Source organism: Pongo abelii, chromosome 1 (genome assembly GCF_028885655.2).
Source record: "Pongo abelii isolate AG06213 chromosome 1, NHGRI_mPonAbe1-v2.0_pri, whole genome shotgun sequence".
Classification (NCBI taxonomy): Eukaryota; Metazoa; Chordata; class Mammalia; order Primates; family Hominidae; genus Pongo; species Pongo abelii.
Window position 1 is genome coordinate 80,526,911 of NC_071985.2, and position 18,943 is coordinate 80,545,853.

The 18,943-nt window shown below is 39.4% G+C and overlaps 2 protein-coding genes across 3 annotated transcripts in view; both read left to right on the forward strand.

Moving 5' to 3' along the window:
• SELP (selectin P) overlaps nucleotides 1-5,272 on the forward strand; it is a 42,589-nt gene extending 37,317 nt beyond the window's left edge. For both annotated transcript variants that reach the window (XM_054525710.1, XM_063726584.1), the window contains 4 exons: nucleotides 354-473; nucleotides 2,654-2,684; nucleotides 3,915-3,970; nucleotides 4,557-5,272. In XM_054525710.1, coding sequence (XP_054381685.1) covers nucleotides 354-473; nucleotides 2,654-2,684; nucleotides 3,915-3,969 — 206 coding nt within the window. In that variant the 3' untranslated portion in view covers nucleotide 3,970; nucleotides 4,557-5,272. The remainder of the gene's footprint in view (nucleotides 1-353; nucleotides 474-2,653; nucleotides 2,685-3,914; nucleotides 3,971-4,556) is intronic.
• A 2,253-nt stretch (nucleotides 5,273-7,525) lies between these two features.
• The window catches only part of F5 (coagulation factor V), a 72,399-nt gene continuing 60,981 nt past the window's right edge, over nucleotides 7,526-18,943 (forward strand). Inside the window, exons 1-2 of the mRNA XM_024239435.2 lie at nucleotides 7,526-7,969; nucleotides 11,673-11,764. Coding sequence (XP_024095203.2) covers nucleotides 7,812-7,969; nucleotides 11,673-11,764 — 250 coding nt within the window. The 5' untranslated portion in view covers nucleotides 7,526-7,811. The remainder of the gene's footprint in view (nucleotides 7,970-11,672; nucleotides 11,765-18,943) is intronic.

Genomic DNA, 18,943 nt, shown 5'->3' on the forward strand with positions numbered 1-18,943 from the left:
TTAAGCCTTATGAATAAATTAAGGCCCCACTTTTATTTGCCCAAACTTACATGTATAGGCTTCTTGTGTCTACAATTTAATTTCTTTTATTGGGTCCTCACCCTGATTCCTTTGGAAATTACAGTTTATATTTAAGCCTTAGGAATAAAATAAGGCCCCACTTCCCATTCTGTTGCAGTGGATTTATGAATTCCAGATCTTCTTTCATGTTAGCTTGTCAGCATTCCCAGGACCTTTGGTGATCCTACTTGATCTCACATCTTAGAGTTCTTGAAAACTTTCTGGGAGAGAAAGACTAGTCTTTTGCATAATACACTTCTTATGTCTTGCATGTGTGTGTGTTTGTTTTGCAGCAGGACCACTGACTATCCAGGAAGTCCTGACTTACTTTGGTGGAGCGGTGGCTTCTACGACAGGTCTGATAATGGGTGGGACACTCCTGGCTTTGCTAAGAAAACGTTTCAGACAAAAAGGTAAATAGGAAAGAGTCTTCTCTTTGCTTTTTTCTTTCATGTAATTTAGGGTGGGGTGTCAAAAACCACAACTTCAGTAGTTCATGTCGGAAAACATTTGCATTAAAAGAAAATAAAGCCAAGATAAGTGATCTTGAGAACTGACTGTCCATTAGAATCACCTAGGGAACTTCCTAAAAATATAGATCCTTCTATGGGGAGACTTGGTAGTGGGTGTGGAAATCTGAATTTTTCAAAAGCCCTCTCCCAAAATTCAAATGAGGCTACTTTGCAGTTTGGCATTTGCAGTTTGGCATTTGGGGCCTCTGGTCTAAGTACTCTAGGCTATCACCAAAGCTAATTAGAAAGGTGTTATGCTTCCTTACTTCACTCATTTATTTACATAGCAGTCATTTATTCATCAACTCTGTTAGAGTGTGAGACTCATAATGACGGTTTCTGATATTAAGGAAGGAAAAATCCAGTAGGGGAGACAGGTGAAATCAGTGCTGGTAGTGAAGTGTGGTAAGTGTGTTAGGACACAAATACAACCTAGGTATTATTAGAACATAGACTAGAGATGCCTAAACCAGACTGGCAGGTCAGAAAGCCTTTTTCAAGCTTAGCTTTGAAGAATGAGAGGCATTTAGCCAAGGGGAAAATGGAAATAGAGTTCCATCAGAGAAAATGGCATGTAGAAAGACATGAAAGTGTAAAATCAATGAGAAGATGGTATGTTTCACAGTTCAGTGCATCTGAATCAAAAGGGGATTATGGAGGAGGCAGGAGATGAAGTTAGGGGCAGAAGAAGCTGCCCCTGTATTGGTGACCTGGTGTGATAAGCTAAGAGATTTGCTTTTTCTCTTGAAAACTTGTAAAGTTAATGCAGGATTTAAACAGAGAAGACCAAATAGATGAAAACTCTCTGTAAGGGAAACTGTGTTCATCAGACTGTTCATCAGGAAAAGAACTTTAGTCTAGGAGTTAAAGACGGGAACATCCCATCTCTTAAGATTTAAAAGATCCTTTCTCAATCTTCTCCAGACACTTAGCCTGCCTATAAGTTCATAAAGTTTTGTTTATAACCTAATGGGGCTCTTCTTCATCACTCCTCATAGAAAGTAACTAGGGGCATCAGAGAGACCATTAATTGCTCAAATCAAAGTAATTGAAAGTGGCTATGTTAAAATATCTGAAAGAGATCTCATTGAATTTCTCTATTGTTGACATAGGTCTCAACACCTATTCTTAACTGCTCAGAGGCAAAACCACATGTTCCTTACTCTTATTCTTTCTCCATTTACAATTCTACCAAAACATTGAGGCTGTTTTTCCAAATCTCCTTCATATACTCTCCTTTGAGTGGCTAAGACAATAGACAAAGGTCAGTACTCTGCTTCAATACCAAAGAGATGTACTGAGAGCTCCAGGTACAGCTCCACTGTACATGGAGGGATGTACAGTGAATCCCTCCATGCAAAATGTGTGCTTGCTCAACCAAACCCAGAAGGCAGAGACAAGAGCTCCTAGACCTTAATCTCTATGATCATGTAGGAATCACTCTAATCTTGATGTTTCCCCCAAGTCCTTTCTTTGACTTTGAGACATTTCCAGGGGCCCTCTAACAGTAAAGGACAAATGCCCACTCATGCCCCAATATTTTTAATAATAAATACATTCATTTGTTGGGGATGGGAGCTTTTTTCCTGGGCTTCTCCCAATTTGATTTTTGGCTTTCAAGTTTTCTATGGCCAAATAAGAGGAAAATGCTGCAGCCATAGCTGAAAATTCAACTATGAGAGTCTGTCATTTGGATAAAAATATGCTACCAGGGAGGAAAAACATCCACTGTTCTGTTGGTTTGGATTTGTGTATGTGATTAGCTTGCCCAGCTAAGGGCTGAGGGCAAGTGACATAAGATACCCTCAAAAGAAATTGATTTATGTATGTATTTACTGAAAGGAAGGAGGAAGAAAGTGAGAGGATTCTGGAGTTAAATATTGTCGAATGTTTAATTTAGCCTAAAACACTTCCTACATTTCAGGGAGAGACTGTTCCCAATATTCCCCTTATAATGAGCCCAACTGAAAATCAGTCTACTGGTTTTCCCCAATAATTTCTATCCTTAATGACCCTCCCTTTCATCTTGTTTTTTTTTTTTTTTTTTAAATCATTCATTCTTGTCTTCTTGCTGATTTTAGATGATGGGAAATGCCCCTTGAATCCTCACAGGTAAGTTAGAAATGTTTTATGATTGAGTAAATTTTGCTACCTTAACTTTATAATTCACTGTAATATGTCAGAATGATTACATGCAATGCCTGCCTCCTTTTTACAATGTCTTTTGCAATGTCTTCTTTTCTACTCTGAAGTAAAATACACAGATAACAAATATTCTAATTAAAATATAAAGTAGAAATAAAACGAAAAGTAATTTATAATAAAAACAAGATGCAAAAACTTAGGCACTGTGCCAACAGATGCAATGAGGTCATCAGAAGCGTGCACCTCCCACAGAATCACTAGGAAAGCAACAGCCACGCAGGTGGACTGATGGCGGAATGTTGTATTAGTGACTCAAAGAGCATTAGAGCTGTGGCTGACGCCAATCTAATTTTTCAAAATGGTGAACAACTCCCGTAAAGAGTCCTAAAACCTGTGATAATTGTCCTTTGATTCATATGGCAATTGCACTTTTTAAAGATGCAAAAAATGCTTAATATTTACATGTAAAGTGCTTGAGTTCCAGTCTCAGAGATTTTTAACCTGTATGAATATTGAGCAGATATTCCAAAGTTATGTGGGGTGTTAGACAATTCTTTTGCATCCATACTGTACCCCCTGCTATTTATAATCTAGCAATAGTTTTCAAAAAGGGACAGTATGCCCCCAAGGGTATTTTTTGATTTTTGTAATGAACAAGAGTTCTACTGACATTGAGTGGGCAGGAGGCAGGGGTGCTGGATATCTTTTAAAGACATTTCCATCCTGGAGGACATGGAAATCCTTATATGAACTCTATTGTCATAGACATCTGGCACCCTTGCCCCATACGCATTCAATATCAGTAGAACTCTTGATGGTTATAAAAATCAAAAAACACCCCTAGGGGGCATATTGCCCCCTTTGAAAACTATTGTTAGTTATCAAGTGTTAATGCCAAGAATTTTGTAACTACTTCTTCTCACCTAGAAGAGGTTGCAGCAACTTAGAGGGTATAACAGGTATTCAGTACATAAAGCATCAACAATAACTTAGTGTGGGTGCAAAATGCAACGCAAATTACCCAGAGCTGTTAAGTGGGATATCGAATATTTCTTCGGCATTTATTTTTCTTTCCTTTCTAAAGCAGAATTCCAAGGGTGGATGGTAATTTGTGGTTTCTGGAAATACTATGTGTTGGACTGTGTTGTCGAGAACTAAGCAGTATATGGTTGCCATCCTTGTGTTTCTGTTCTTTAGCCACCTAGGAACATATGGAGTTTTTACAAATGCTGCATTTGACCCGAGTCCTTAAGGTAAAGTCCCTATAAAGATATTTTTGAAGGAAATAGAACAATAGGGAAAAATGGAAGACTATAAAGCTTAACTTTTCTTTACATAATCATGTATTAAATTTTAAGTATGTATTAAATTTTCAAGCATGAAGGAAATTGTATTGGCAGTAGGACACAGGTATGACAATGGAGTTACAAAAGAGTTCACATAAGGATTTTCATTTCCTCCAGGACAGAAATGTCCTAGCAAGACATAACTTATTTCAGGATGTGTAACATTTCCATTATTGACTGCTAAGTGGTGATGATGTGACCTTGCCTGCAAAACAGAAGTCAGGACTGCTGAAAAATGTTTACGAACTGTTATGGAGTCAATTCCCAATGCTACCTGCTGGAAAAACAAAAATAATCTGATGCTATCCCTCTCCCAAAAAGTTCAGTGGGTAGTTGAGTGTCCTACAAAAAGCCTGAATGGCAGAATATTTGAAATCTAGAAAGAAAAGATTATGCTGAGCCTCAGGGTGTAGATATGATAAGCAATTTTTTTCTTTCTTTTATTTCTTTAAGGAAATGATAATTATTTAAATTTCTTTGGTCTGATTTCCAGAGACCTGTCCTTTTCCTGGTCACCTCATTCAGCCTCCATATGATCCTGTTGTGAACATCAAGTTTCCTGCTACACTGGACTTAACTATAATGCATTTGCTGCAGTTTTCCATAAACACCCGTGAATCAAAGACATGGAATTACCTTAGATTAGCTCTGGACCAGCCTCTAGGACCAGCTCTGGACCAAGCCTGTTTCCTGACTTTGGGATTGTGGTACAATCTCAAATTCTCAACCTACCACCCCTTCCTGTCCCACCTCTTCTCTTCCTGTAACACAAGCCACAGAAGCCAGGAGCAAATGTTTCTGCAGTAGTCTCTGTGCTTTGACTCACCTCTTATTTGAAATACCAGTGAACCAAAGAGACTGGAGCATCTGACTCACAAGAAGACCAGACTGTGGAGAAATAAAAATACCTCTTTATTTTTTGATTGAAGAAGGTTTTCTCCACTTTGTTGGAAAGCAGGTGGCATCTCTAATTGGAAGAAATTCCTGTAGCATTTTCTGGAGTCTCCAGTGGTTGCTGTTGATGAGGTCTCTTGGACCTCTGCTCTGAGGCTTCCAGAGAGTCCTCTGGATGGCACCAGCGGCTGCAGAAGGCCAAGAATCAAGCTAGAAGGCCACATGCCACTGTGGACCTTCCTGCCACCAGTCACTGTCCCTCAAATGACCCAAAGACCAATATTCAAATGTATAATTAAAAGAATTTTCCCCAAATGCCATGTTCCTCTATTTTATGGTTTGTTCAGTAAGGTCTGTATACATCATATTGTTTACCATCAGTGTAATAACACACAATTATGGTTGTCCTATTTATACCTCGACCATTCAGTCAGTCAGCAAATATGTATCACACACCCTACACTGCAAGAGAAAATCAGAGAAATGGAAAAATTCTTCATCACCTTAATGTTTTATAGGGAAGGACAAATGTGTTTTACATGTTCTTTAAATCCCATGTTTAATAAATAGGTCATTGAAAGTTATATAGTGTTTATCTGGAACTGATGTTAAAAAAAATAGAGAGCCAAAAATTATAGCCGTCATCTTGTCTCTGTAAAATGTAATGCAATAAATATGTCACGTACACTGTATATACATAAGCAAACATGCAAATAAAAAAGCAGCCTACTCAAAGGTTACAATAATGTTGCAACAATTTTGGTAGTAACCTTGGGATTTAGGGACACAGTGCTTTCAAAACGTTTCTCTGATACACTGCCAGTAGCATCTCTGACTGCTTATTTAAATGTCAGTCAATAGGCTAGGTGTTCTAGGACTTTGGTCTCAACCCCGTTTCCTCAGTCAGAATCTACATTTTGTAAAAGTTCCCCTGGGAATTCTGATGGTCTGCCAACTTTGGGAGACACTGATATATTGTAGATAAAGAAGTGTAAGCAACTGTTCAGTTAGGGAGACAATAGATACCTGCATGGAATAACAAAAGGTAATTAACATGATTATATAATTTGAATAGTGTTGTAATAGTTCATAAAATGGAAAAGTCAATTTGAGCCCAGAATCTGGGAGATAGGCAGAACTCTGGACTGTAAAGAGAGGCCCAGCAAAGAGGAAGAAAATGGGCATTCTAAGTTGGTGCAATGATATCGGCACGGGAGAAAAGACAGAATATTGGGGGGAGTGGGGAGGGAGGAAGAGGCTGTCGATAAGCCTGATATCATTAACAGAGACCTCATGTGAGGTGCCAGATTACAATTTATTTAATGTACTGAATGCATAAAGCATAAGACAGAAACTTGGAGCCATGCAGATACAGGGAACCCAGGACAAGTCATTATGATGCCTCAGACAATATAATTCTCAGATTCTCTATCAATAGCAAAGTAAGATTTAAGGTGGTGTGAAACAGTCACATCCTTCAAGAAAAACAAGAATACAAGGGGTCCTGGAGACAGGAAAATATGATCATAGTAATAAATTTGTGATTCCTTCTTTTTTTTTCTTTCTCTCTTTCTTTCTTAATTTCTTTCTATCTTTTTCTTTCTTTCTTTCTTTCTTTCTTTCTCTCTTTTCTTTCTTTCCTTTTCTTTCTTTCTTTCTCTTTCTTTGTTTTTTCATGGAGTTTTGCTCTTGTTGCCCAGGCTGGAGTAAAATGGCACGATATCAGCTCACTGCAACCTCTACCTTCCAGGTTCAAGCAATTCTCTTGCCTCAATCTCTCGAGTAGGTGGGATTACAGGTGTCCACCACAACGCCCTGCTAATTTTTTATATTTTTAGTAGAGACAGGGTTTCACCATGTTGGCCAAGCTGGTCTTGAACTCCTGACCTCAGGTGATTCACCCGCCTCGGCCTCCCAAAGTACTGGGATTACAGGTGTGAGCCACTGCGCCTAGCCGCTGTGTGTTAAGTGCTGGAACTATAGTTTACAGTAGCATTTTATCCTCCCAACATACCCTATCAGGAAAAACTATTATTGTCATACTTATTTCACAGATGTCAAAACTGAACAGAGAGGTACAGTAACTTGCCCAAGACAACACAGCTAGTAAGTGAAACTGAAATCTGGACAGCTGATTTTTTTCAGCCAGGCTCTTCAAGCCCGCTGCTATGCTGCAGCTTAGCTGACGACAGGCCCTTATCAAGGCAGAACTGTGCCTTGATAGAGGCCAGGAAGGCGATTCAGAGCAGTAGGCCTTGTCCATGTGTTTGTTCTCTGCTTCTTCACCACTTGAAAATAGTGTTTCAGTGCCCAGTAACAGGGCACAATACTCTTTTCCTCAGATCAAAAGGGGAGCCATCTGCTTAAGGTGGTTGGGTGCCACTGCACTGCACAGAAGGTTCTCCAAGTGTGAGCTTGGACCCAGGCAGGCCTCAGGTCAGCGGCAACGGACGACTGCTTCCGTGGTGTTGGCGGGTGGAAATGGAGGGATAGAGCTTTGTCCAGCTCATGAATCCCTGGGCATTGTCTCGCCTGCTAGAGCCTCTGATCTCTGCCCCTTCTTCACCTGCAGTAAAACAGTCACTAGTTTGGTTGCTCTGCCTAATACCTCTGGTCACTGGGAGCTGTGATCTCACCAAACCCCTGCCAGGAAAAGCCCCAGAAAAAGCGGAGGGAGGGAGAGCCAGAGGCTGCTGCTGCCATTTGCAAGAACTGTAGGGGAGGAGGACGCTGCCACCCACAGCCTCCAGAGCTCATTGCAGCTGGGACAGCCCGGAGTGGGATTAGTCAGCAGCTCGGCAAGCGCTGCCCAGGTCCTGGGGTGGTGGCAGCCAGCGGGAGCAGGAAAAGAAGCATGTTCCCAGGCTGCCCACGCCTCTGGGTCCTGGTGGTCTTGGGCACCAGCTGGGTAGGCTGGGGGAGCCAAGGGACAGAAGCGGCACAGCTAAGGCAGTTCTACGTGGCTGCTCAGGGCATCAGTTGGAGCTACCGACCTGAGCCCACAAACTCAAGGTAACTCAGGTGTGGCGTTCGGGTGGGCTTCTCTAGAGAGGAAAATCTATTTCTTTTAGAGAACATTCCCTTTGCAATGTCATGGCTTTTTTTTTTTTTTTTTTAACTTCAGGTAAGTAAATATAACTAATAGGAGAGTATACTGAATTAAATAAACTGGGCAAATGCTAATTTTGCCTCCAACAATGTAGTTTATCATTCCGAGGGTATAGAAAGCATGCCATTTGATTGGTTAGATGTTGCTTTCTTTTCAAGTTTATTTTCAGTACAGTTTTGTTAGTATGTTTGTGTTGGCTTATATATTGGTTAATTCAAAGGCACCAGGCACTTGCTCCCTCATTAGCCCTTTCTGCAAACTCCTGTTCTAGAATTTTAGTTGTATAGTATTTTTATGAGACTCCTAGTTACATATTATTTATTCCATTGTCTGCATAGCTTCGTCTTCTAAAACTAAAAATGAACACCTTGTGCTTTTTGTCATATAATTTTATGCTGCCTTATAAATGACTTTCAAAATATGATCAGTTCTTGTATGTTTTTGTACTTTCACCTTTTTTCTGCTTCATATTTGACTTATTTATCCTATTGAATGTGACTCTTCATTTTTTTTCTCTCTGTTCATCATGTCCTGGGATATGGTTTACCCTGGCTATTTAAAGGCGTATGTAACTGAGAGGAGGTTTAATTCATATAAAATACTATCCTTGAGTTGCAAACTATTTTTTCTAATTGAAATGTTAAAAATAAGACTTCTCAGAAATTAACTAAATCATAGAGTCTATTCAATATTTCCAGTTAGTTATTTTTTAAATGGTAAACCTGCTAGTGTGACTCACTTTTTTTCCTTACATCACACTTCATTATGAAAGATGTGTTCCTCTTTTACAATTACAAAACCAAAGTAATCTGCCAAAAAATAATGTAATATTTTGAGATCTTTTAGTGTATAATATTAACCTTTTTAAAACTCTCATTGTAACTGGGTGATTTTGGAGGGTATTACATACCATCTTGGTCTTATAATAAGAAGAGATCCCTCCTTCTCAAAAATAATCATTTTAAATATCGTACTTCAAAGTGATAATCTAGGTCACACCCACACCCTTCAGGAACTGCCGTAAGCTAAAACCCCAAGGAAAATAATAGTCCTTCTAACACTAATCTTGCCTGCTCATGAGTAGAATGCAGACTTAGTTGTTGGCTTTCTTGTAGCATGCTGGGTTTACACTTGGGAGTTTTTTCTCTTGTCTGTAGTTAGCATTGAAAATAACAAGCAAAATACTGGAGGCAGAACCAGATAGGGCAAAGGTCTGATTCACATGGTGAGTACACAGGGAACCATGACTGGTCATTCTGTCCCCTCACCCTGTGGGTAAGTTTCCAAAGTTCTGGAGATTCGTTCCTCTGGTAGCAATTGTTGAGTCAAAACCATAGAAACACAACCCAGACAAACTGTCATATTGTTTAACCCTAAATCATATCATTTCTCTCTAGCATTTTCTTATGAAAAATCTAATCCATATATGTGGCTGCTTAAACTAAGAACTTGTTCTAACTTGTCCTGCCCCTAGAGCTATGATACTCACTAGGTGAATATCAACATAGACAACTCCATCTTTTGGCAAAGTGTATTTTAGCACAAAGCAGAAATCTATCTACTTATTTCATATAACATTAGCAGGACAATGCCTTTTAAAGGTAAAATTGTATCTATTATTCTTGCTCCAAGTCTAAGGAGAACACTTTCAAAAATTTCCTTATAAAACTTGTTTAGTCAATCACATGTATACAAAGAGATATTGAAGAAAAGATACACATACATTTTCATTCTAGGGTTCTAGCTTTATATAATTTTTGATTATGAACAAATCATCTTTAAACAATCCTTATAAATGAAAAACTCATCATACACATTGTTTGAATTCATATCATCTGTAACTTTTTAATCAGATAGATTATTTTCCAATAGAAATTGTTCAGATCAAAATAGACATACCTCAGTATGAATACACAGCATACATAGTAAAACATGTTAGAAAACATCTCTCTGTTGAAATTACTCCACGTAAGAGACTGATTTTTTTTAGTAAAGATTTTACACCATCATCTACATTTCTGTATTAAAGATTTGGGGCAGGGGAGGACAATAACTTTTCAATTGTACTAAAAATAAATAAATGAAAATGGACTTCCACATTAGGGACATTAGTATATAGAATCCTAGAATTCTTAAGTTATAAGAACGCTAAGAGGTCATTTAATTCATATTCAACTTCCATGCTTTAGCCTTCTACTTTTCCCCTTGCCCTCAGCACCAATGACCTTACCAAGTAGTTGTCTAATTTCTACTTGAATGCTGCCAGTGATGGAGAATCCACTACCTTCTCTATCTAGCTATTCTAAAAGTACTTACATGCCTCCTTTAATTCTGCCCCCACATATTAACACAGTTCCTGTATTCCACATATTAAAATTTGTGAGCATTACTGTAACTACAGATTTGTTTTTGCTTTCTGTGAAAACCTGAAGGGTAAAGACTAACTCTTATTACATTTACAAAATAATATTACTAGCTAACATGGATTGAGTATTTCTAGTGTGCCAGCTCTATGCCTTTTGCACATATCAATTTATTTAAAATTATACAAAAATTCTGTGAAGGAGATTTCAGTATTAATCTCATAGTTGTAGAAACTGAGGCACAAATTGATTAAGTAAACTTTTCAAAGTAAAACAATAAGAGGTAGATGTAGGCTTCAAGTCCAGAGATACTGAATTCACAGCCTGCACCCTAGCCACCACGCTGTATAGAAGTCATGGCATATGTGGGTGCTGTTATGTCTTGATTATGGCTGGGCCACTGTCCCCACATTAGGAAGCAAAACAAAGCCACTCTGATCAACTGATTTAGACATTTGTGGGGTATTTTCTCCAAATTCTCTTTCCTTTTACTCTCATCTTTGAGTTTAAGACAAGGATAAGAATGATTTGCCTTTAGAGGTACAGAACAATAACAACAACAGCAAAAACAGGAAAGTAACCCACCACTCACAACTCTCCCTGTTGTCTGTCCTCTCTCTAACTTTATTTAAAATCATGAATGCAGTGGTTTCATATTTTTTAATCTTAGTTCTGCCACTTATGAACTGTGTCTCTTGGACAAGTTATTGACTCTTTCTAAAACAGTTTTTTCATTTGTTTGTTTCCAATATGAATCCCAGGGCTTTTACCCCATTAGCCATCTCTCACCTCTCAACTAGAAATAAATTCCACCAAATCAATACTTTTTCACAATGTTCCCCAGTAGATTAAAACTATATTTGATTGATCAGTTGAAAAACAGCTCATATATTTATTCATAAAGTATTTGGTCATATTTTAATCATAGAAAATCTAAACCTACAGTTTGGGTTTCTGCTGTGATATTGGGTTCTTTTTAGAAAATTGATTGTGAGGAATGATATTAGGGTAGATTAACTTGTAAACAAATAGTTATCATAACAGGATATTTTTGAAGAGACCAATAATTATTTCATTAACTTTACTTATTGATCATATTTATAAAACTGTGGGCTTCTGAAATACAATAAAGATACTGGTATTCTACTAGAAGTCTGAAGATATGAGAGATCTACTTTTTTTGTAATGTGAGAAATAGATGTTGAATATGCATTTCAAATTAGTTTTTGTATTTTATTTGCAGTTTGAATCTTTCTGCAACTTCCTTTAAGAAAATTGTCTACAGAGAGTATGAACCATATTTTAAGAAAGAAAAACCACAATCTACCATTTCAGGTAAGCCTGAAATATACTTTTTTAATTTTAAAGATAAATTTCTATGGGTAATTTGGCATTCATATGCATCTAAAATATCCATTTACTGAAAATTTATAGAAATATGTGGTGTTTTTTTTTTAAGAAGTACTGGCTACATAATATGTGTGGCCTGGTGCAAAATGAAAATGTGGGTCCCCTTGTTCATATTATTGAAAATTTCACAGTGACTGCAAAGCATTAAACCAAGCCAGGGGCCCTTCAGGGCATGGGGCCCTGTGAAACTGCCCAGGTCACATACCCATGAAGCTGGCTCTGTTTTTAACCTTGATTAAAATAGCTAAATAAAACTTCTAAGTGTTTGAATTTTTATTCATTCGTCTAAAAAACTGTTATTGAGTACCTGGTATGGGCTGGGCATTGAAATAGGCATTGTGGATGCAATAGTGGACAACACAGTCTCATATCCTGGGTTCATGCAGGTTATGGTCTAGTTTAATGAACATAGATGTACCTTCGCAGAATGATATTTTGCTTCCATTTGGCTCCCTAGATTCATTCAAAGGAACTATGTATGGCTGACTCTTTTGCATTTCTTTCCCGTCTATTCTCCTGTTTATTCAATGTGATATATACAATAGCCATAATTTTTAAAGAAAATCTCTTCTTTTTTCCTCATCTCTTCCTTTATCAAGAAGACTGGGTTGAACAGGGTTCTAATATCTTAACTATGATACCATATTCCACAGGGATGATAGAGACCATCAAGGGAGAACTTCCTCCAGTTGAATCCCCTTGTCAGTAATTCACCTGTCTCTTTCCCCAATCAGATGAAGACCTGCTGTCTTTCCCAGAATCATCCTAGTCTGTCCTGCCTCTTCTGATCTCCTTTAATCTTCAATATTTAGTCAATGGGAGTCTTCCTTTCAGTTAAAAATCAACAACCAAACCAAAACCAAATCAAACCATGTCCAGTTAACTCCTATCTAGAAAAAGAAAAAAAAAAATCTCCCCTTGACCCTGCCTGCCTTTTCTTTTTCTCTCCTTTCATTCACTACCAGTTTTCTGTATGAGAACTCTGTATCATTCTCTACATTTCTTCGCCTATATTCCTTCCCTAATCTGCTTTAGTATGAATGAGTCTACTAAAATTACTCTCACAAAAGGGCACCTAGGACTTGAGGTGCCAGAGCCTATGTTCTTTTACTACTAGACATTCCTAGGACATTTAACACTCTTCCATTCTGAAGCTCTCTCTTTACCTGTTTTTTCTAGTGCCACTTCCCCTAGGTTTTCTCAGACTTCTCTTACCACTCCTGCCCAGTATCCCCACCAGATATTCTTCCCCAGGGTTCCAATCTCACCCAAAACCAAGGCTTTCACTACGACCTACCCAGAAGCCACTTTCCCTCTGAAGCTACATTGACACCCCCTCAATACCAGCAGAATTAAATCTTCCCTCTTCTATACACCCCCAGTACCTTGAATTAATCCCTACCTTCTAAAGATATTAAGAGGATCAATTGAGTTAATAAGTACAAAATATTTATAATGATGCTGACACATAATAGGCACTCAGTAGAAGTTAGCTACATTATTGTTATTATTGCGGCTATTATTAATCATAACTTAGATCATATATATCATAGTATTATGGATATCTATATATCTATATTTCTCCACTCCTTTATTCTTCATATGTGTTCATTTATATATTTATTTAATTTTAAACAAATCTGCATTTAAATATTCTTTTATTTTTAAATAATTGTGTATTGTGGCCAGGCGTGGTGGCTCATGCACTTTGGGAGGCCAAGGCAGATGGATCACTTGAGGTCAGGAGTTCCAGACCAGCCTGGCCCACATGGTGAAACCCCGTCTCTACTGAAAATACAAAAATTAGTTGTGCATGGTGGTGCATGCCTGTAGCCCCAGCTACTCAGGAGGCTGAGACATGAGAATCACTTGAACCCAGGAGGTGGAGGCTGCAGTGAGCTGACATCGCATCACTTCACTCCAACCTGGGTGACAGAGCAAAACTCCATCTCAAAAAAAAAAAAAAAAAGTATATTGAGAACCTACTACATTCCAGGCTCTGGGATAAAGTGAATAAGACATGGACCTTGATTTCCAGGAGCCAATCAGCTACTGTGGATAACCTATGGATAGACAAGCAATGACAGTAGAGTGATAAGGAAGAACTATGATGAGTATTCTGTAGTAGGACATAGGAGACCTATCTTCAGTCCGGTGGTCAGGAAAGTATTTCTATTTCTAGACTGATAGCTGAAAAAAGAGTAGGATCTCGGAAAGCCAAGTGGGGAGGCAAGGGGTTGGCTGGTAGATGCATTTTAAACCAAGGCACAGAATGTTTAAAAGTTTGGAGGTGAGAGTATGGTATATTTGTGGAACCATAACTGGATCAGCACAGTTGGAGCACAAACTTCAGGGAAGGAATTAATAAGAGATGCAACTAGATGGGGATCAGAGATCTGTTCTAGGCTTTATATTGAGAGGAATAGGGAGTCCCTAAAAGGATTTCAGCAGGGGAAATATTTGTCCTTTAGAATGATTATTTTGTCCAATTATAGAGAATAGATTGGAGAAAGACCAGTCCAGAGCCAGAGAAAGTAGTCATGGGACTGTTGTATCAATCCAGATAGCAGAGAAGCTGAGATGGAGAAAATGAGATGGAGTCCAAAGATATTTAGGAGCTAAAATTGATTAAACTTGGTGACTCACTAGATGCAGATAATGAGGAAGAAAAGGGAATTGTTATGGACTTCAAGGTTTCTGGTTTGAACAGCAGAATGGATACAGTGCCATTCAGTGAGAAAGAAAATTTAAGAAAAGGAGATAGTTTGTGAGAGAAGGTGATAAGTATAGATTTGGAGTCTGAGGTGTGTATAGAATATCTAACTAGAGATGTTAAGTGAGCAGATGGGTGTAGAAGTTTGGCCCTCAAAAGAGAGATCTGAGCTAGCTGTCAACATTTGGGAGACATCAGAACAAAGATGGCAAATGAAGAATTTAGAGGGTGTGAACTCACCCAGGGAGGATGTGATGAGAAGAGAAGCCTGCAGACAGAGCTCAAAGTAGCAGCAAAGTCCAAGGGATGAGCCAAGAAAGAAAAGTTTACCAAGGAGCTTGAGAAAGACTGTTCAGGGAGGGGAGAAGAAATCTAGAGAATGTGTTATCCTGGAGGCAAAGGGTCGAATGCTATTAATAATAGGGCCAAAATATGGTCCTTTTGTTATGGAATAGTGGGGCAAGACCAGATGGCAGGGTGTTGAGGAGTGAATGGAAGGCGAGGAAACTGAAGCAGAAGGATCTTATAGATAACTCTTCCCTGAAACTTGGTTCCAGATGGGAGGAGAGACAGGGTAGTTCTGGGGTGGACTGAGGAGCTTAAGGATATTTGAGAATTTTATAAAAAGGAATACAGAGACTTAAATATTTAAGGGAAGACTCTATAGAAATGCCATGAAGTCCTTTCCAATAGAAAATGAGGGGATAAAACATCTGAGAGAGAATGATTAATGGAGACTTAGAAGAAGCAGGAAGCGTTAGGATTCAAACCTTGGGCTGGCTTGGCCTTAGGTAGAATGGCTACCACCTTCATGGGGGGCCAGGAAAGCAGAGGATAACGTTGCAAATAAAATTAAGTTTGTAGTTGTGAGCAGGAAGTTGAAGGATGTCCTGTCCTATATCACAGAGTCTATTTATTTTCATAGCTCCAGCTCCAAGCTTAGCATGTACAATAGATATTTAAGAACTATTTAATTAAATTAAACTGTAGGTAGATGAAGGGAATATAAGGTGGGAAACATACTCATTAGGGCCAGGAAAAGAGGAATTGGGCTGGTATTTGAAGGTGTACCTTTTGTGGTTTTTGCCAAGCTAAGCAAATTTTAATCCCTTTGCTGTGTGAGACATTGTGCTAAATGCCATAAGAGATGGAAAGGACTAATTCCAGGCTGAAGACTTTTAAACAATAAAAAGGCATGGATAGTTTTTGAAGAAAAGGGTACTGTAATCAAAGTCCTTCCAGATGATTAAGTTTTGTAGTGATTTCCTGATTTAACCTTGTTAGAGGTAGACTTTGACAGTTGGTGAGAACAGTCTCCAATTTATGTGTAAGGCCTTTGCACCTTTCTGTCAACCCCTGTGTATCTCAGAATATATTTGTTTCATGTGAACAAAGGGGTTTCGATGTCCATTTTAATGTAATCTCTTCCTGAATGTCCAAAGTTGCTTAACTATGAACTTCTGAAGTGCAGGAGTGGTATCTTATTCACCTTTGTATCTCTATAGTAGTTGATACAAGGAGGCAAATCAAAAGCCTTTTATTTTGACTGAGAAGATCTGGATTTGAACACTGCCATTAATGTGGCCTCTCCCATTCCCCAGACTAGTCCTGTGTTATTTATACATTTCCCCTATGTCCTGCTCCACTCATCTGCTGGGTATGATTCTAGCTGAGCCCTGAAAAAGTCATGAGCCTCACTCCTGCAGCATGAACTATTGTTGTTGTTAGTTCTTGTAATTGCAGGGGGCTGGGCTGTAGGATTGGAGGTCTGCCAAATGTGGACATTTGGGCAGGTGAGGGAGTACAGCTGGGGTCATTTTTAGGAATTCTGTCTTGGGCTTTAAAATGGCTAGTTTTGGCTGGGCATAGTGGCTCACGACTGTAATCCCAGCACTTTGGGAGGCCAAGGTGGAAGGATTGCTTGAGGCCAGGAGTTTTAGGCCAGCCTGGGCAATGTAGTGAGACCCTCTATTTAAAAAAATATATATATATATATTTTTTTTTTTTAACTAGCCAGGCATGGTGGTACATACCTGTCATTTCAGCTACTGGGGAGGCTAAGGCAAAAGGGTCATTTAGGACAAGAGCATCACTTGAGCCCAGGAGTTTGAGGCTGCAGTGAATTATGATCACACCACTGCACTCCAGCCTGGGTGACAAAATAAGACTTCATCTCTAAATAAATAAATAATTAATTAAATTGGCTAGTTTTGAGTCTGCATATTTTTCAGGGACAAATTATAAAATGTTTGTCCCTGAAGGAGTTTTGAAATAATTGCAACAATCACTACCTTGTGTTATGTAATGCATTGTTCACCTAAGAGCAGGGGATTGGATTAGCTGACCTTCTGCAGTCCTTTCCAGTTCCACAACTGCACTAAATTGGGTACATGCTGTGCTGGCTTCCCCAAGCCCTGAAGTAGGCCACTCCTTTCCCCAATCCAGCTTTGGGCACTAAGGAGAGGGTGAGAAAGGTTTTAGGCCATCTGGCTGATGGAGGAGCTAAAGAGCAGCTCGAAAACCATTTAGCCATGTGTTTTCCTACATGCTTGAAAGTATTTGGTATGCATTTATGAAAACATCCTTTTGTTTTGCCTTAATTCTGAAGAAGCAGGAGGGGAGGTTGAATAAATACTCCAAACTGTCCACTGAAGTAATAGGTCTTATTAGGTTAAATAACTTAGGAGACTTTCTCTGGACATCTGGTATTTGCAGGCATGTGATGCCAACAAACAAATCAACCAAGCAAGAGAACCATGGCAACTAAATGCGGCACACAATTGGCAGCATAGTCAGCACCCTGTTGGGCTCATTGGCAGCTGGGGTAGGTGGGAATAGTCAGTGGAAACTTCCATCAGGAGCCAAGACAGAGGGTAGCAGCTGGAAGAGAGGGGCCAGTCAGTGGAGTCCGACATGTCAGGAGTCAAAAGAGGTGTAGACATCTGGACTATTCTATAAAGATGGGGGCCTGAGCCTGCCCCATGGAAGGAATAGGGAGAGCTTTGGCTCAGGAGTCCAGAGATCTGAGTTCTGATCCCAGCAATGCTACCAGATCACTGACTGACCTTGGGCAAGTCATCTTTGTCCCCCGATTCCTACCTCCCAGGCTTTGTTAACTAAAATAAGGACTGAACTTTGTGACCTCCACAGTCCTGTGTAAAGCCAACATAAAAACAAACAAAAAGCTTCAGGCACAAGATCAGAATAAACTCCAGGACTAGGAGTTCAAGGAAAGGAATAGGACAACCGTGGGTGGCAAGACAGGGGTAGGGAAAGATAGGACCTCTGTCCCAGAGATCAGAGTTTACCATTGCTTCTGTAACCAGTTACTGCAAACTTAGTGGCTAAAACAACACAAATTTATTCTTTTATGATTATATTTTTGCAGACCAGAAGTCCAAAATGGGTTTTATTGGGCTAAAATCAAGGTGTTGGCAGAGCTGCATTCCTTCTGGAGGCTCTAGGGGAGAATTGTTTCCTTGTCTTTTCCAGTTACTGGAAGCTGCCTACACTCATGAACTCATGGCCCCTTCCTCCATCTTCAAAACCAGCTGAGTAGCATCTTCCAAGCTCTTCCTAACTCAGATTCTCCTGCATCCCTCTGATAAGGACTTTTGTGATTACATGGGATCCTCCTGGACAGCCCAGGAAAGTCTCATCTCAAGATTCTTAATCATAGATACACAGTCTCTTTTGCCATATAAAGTAGCATATTTCCAGGTCCCAGAGATTAGGACGTGGACATCTCAGCAGGGGCACATTATTCTGCCTACTACACCCACCAAACAAAGCCCTCCCACAGTGTCCTCCCTCTCAGAGAATGGCACCCTCCTCCACCCAGCTCTCCAAACCAGAACCTCATCAGCCATCCAAGGCAACTGATTTCCTTCATTCTCTACCCCATATCCAATCCATCTTCAAGTTCCAACTATTTTATCTCTGAAATAGATCACTAATATATTCTCTCCTCATCATCTCATCATAATCTCAGTCACCACCATCTCTCCTGGAGTCTTCTATCTGTTCTCTCAATTGTTCTCCACTCGGTTTCCTCCCAGATCATCCTCCACAAATGCAGCCAGAGATTTTAAAACCAAAATCTGGTCCATGTTGCACTCCTGATGAAAACTCTTTAATGGCTTCCAGATACTCTTAGGTTAAAGAGAAAACTCTACGAGGCTTACAAAGCCCTGCATGATGGGACTCTGAGGATGCCTTCGGCTTCACCTTCTGCCCCTTCCTTTCACATACTAAGCTCCACCTCCCCACTGGCTAACTGTCAGTTCTCTAAAAAGGCCACATTTTCTGGCACCTCAGGGCCTTTGTGCACGCTACTCTCACTTTTTAGAATGTCTTTGGCCATCCCTTTGCCTCTCTGCCTTTGGACCTCA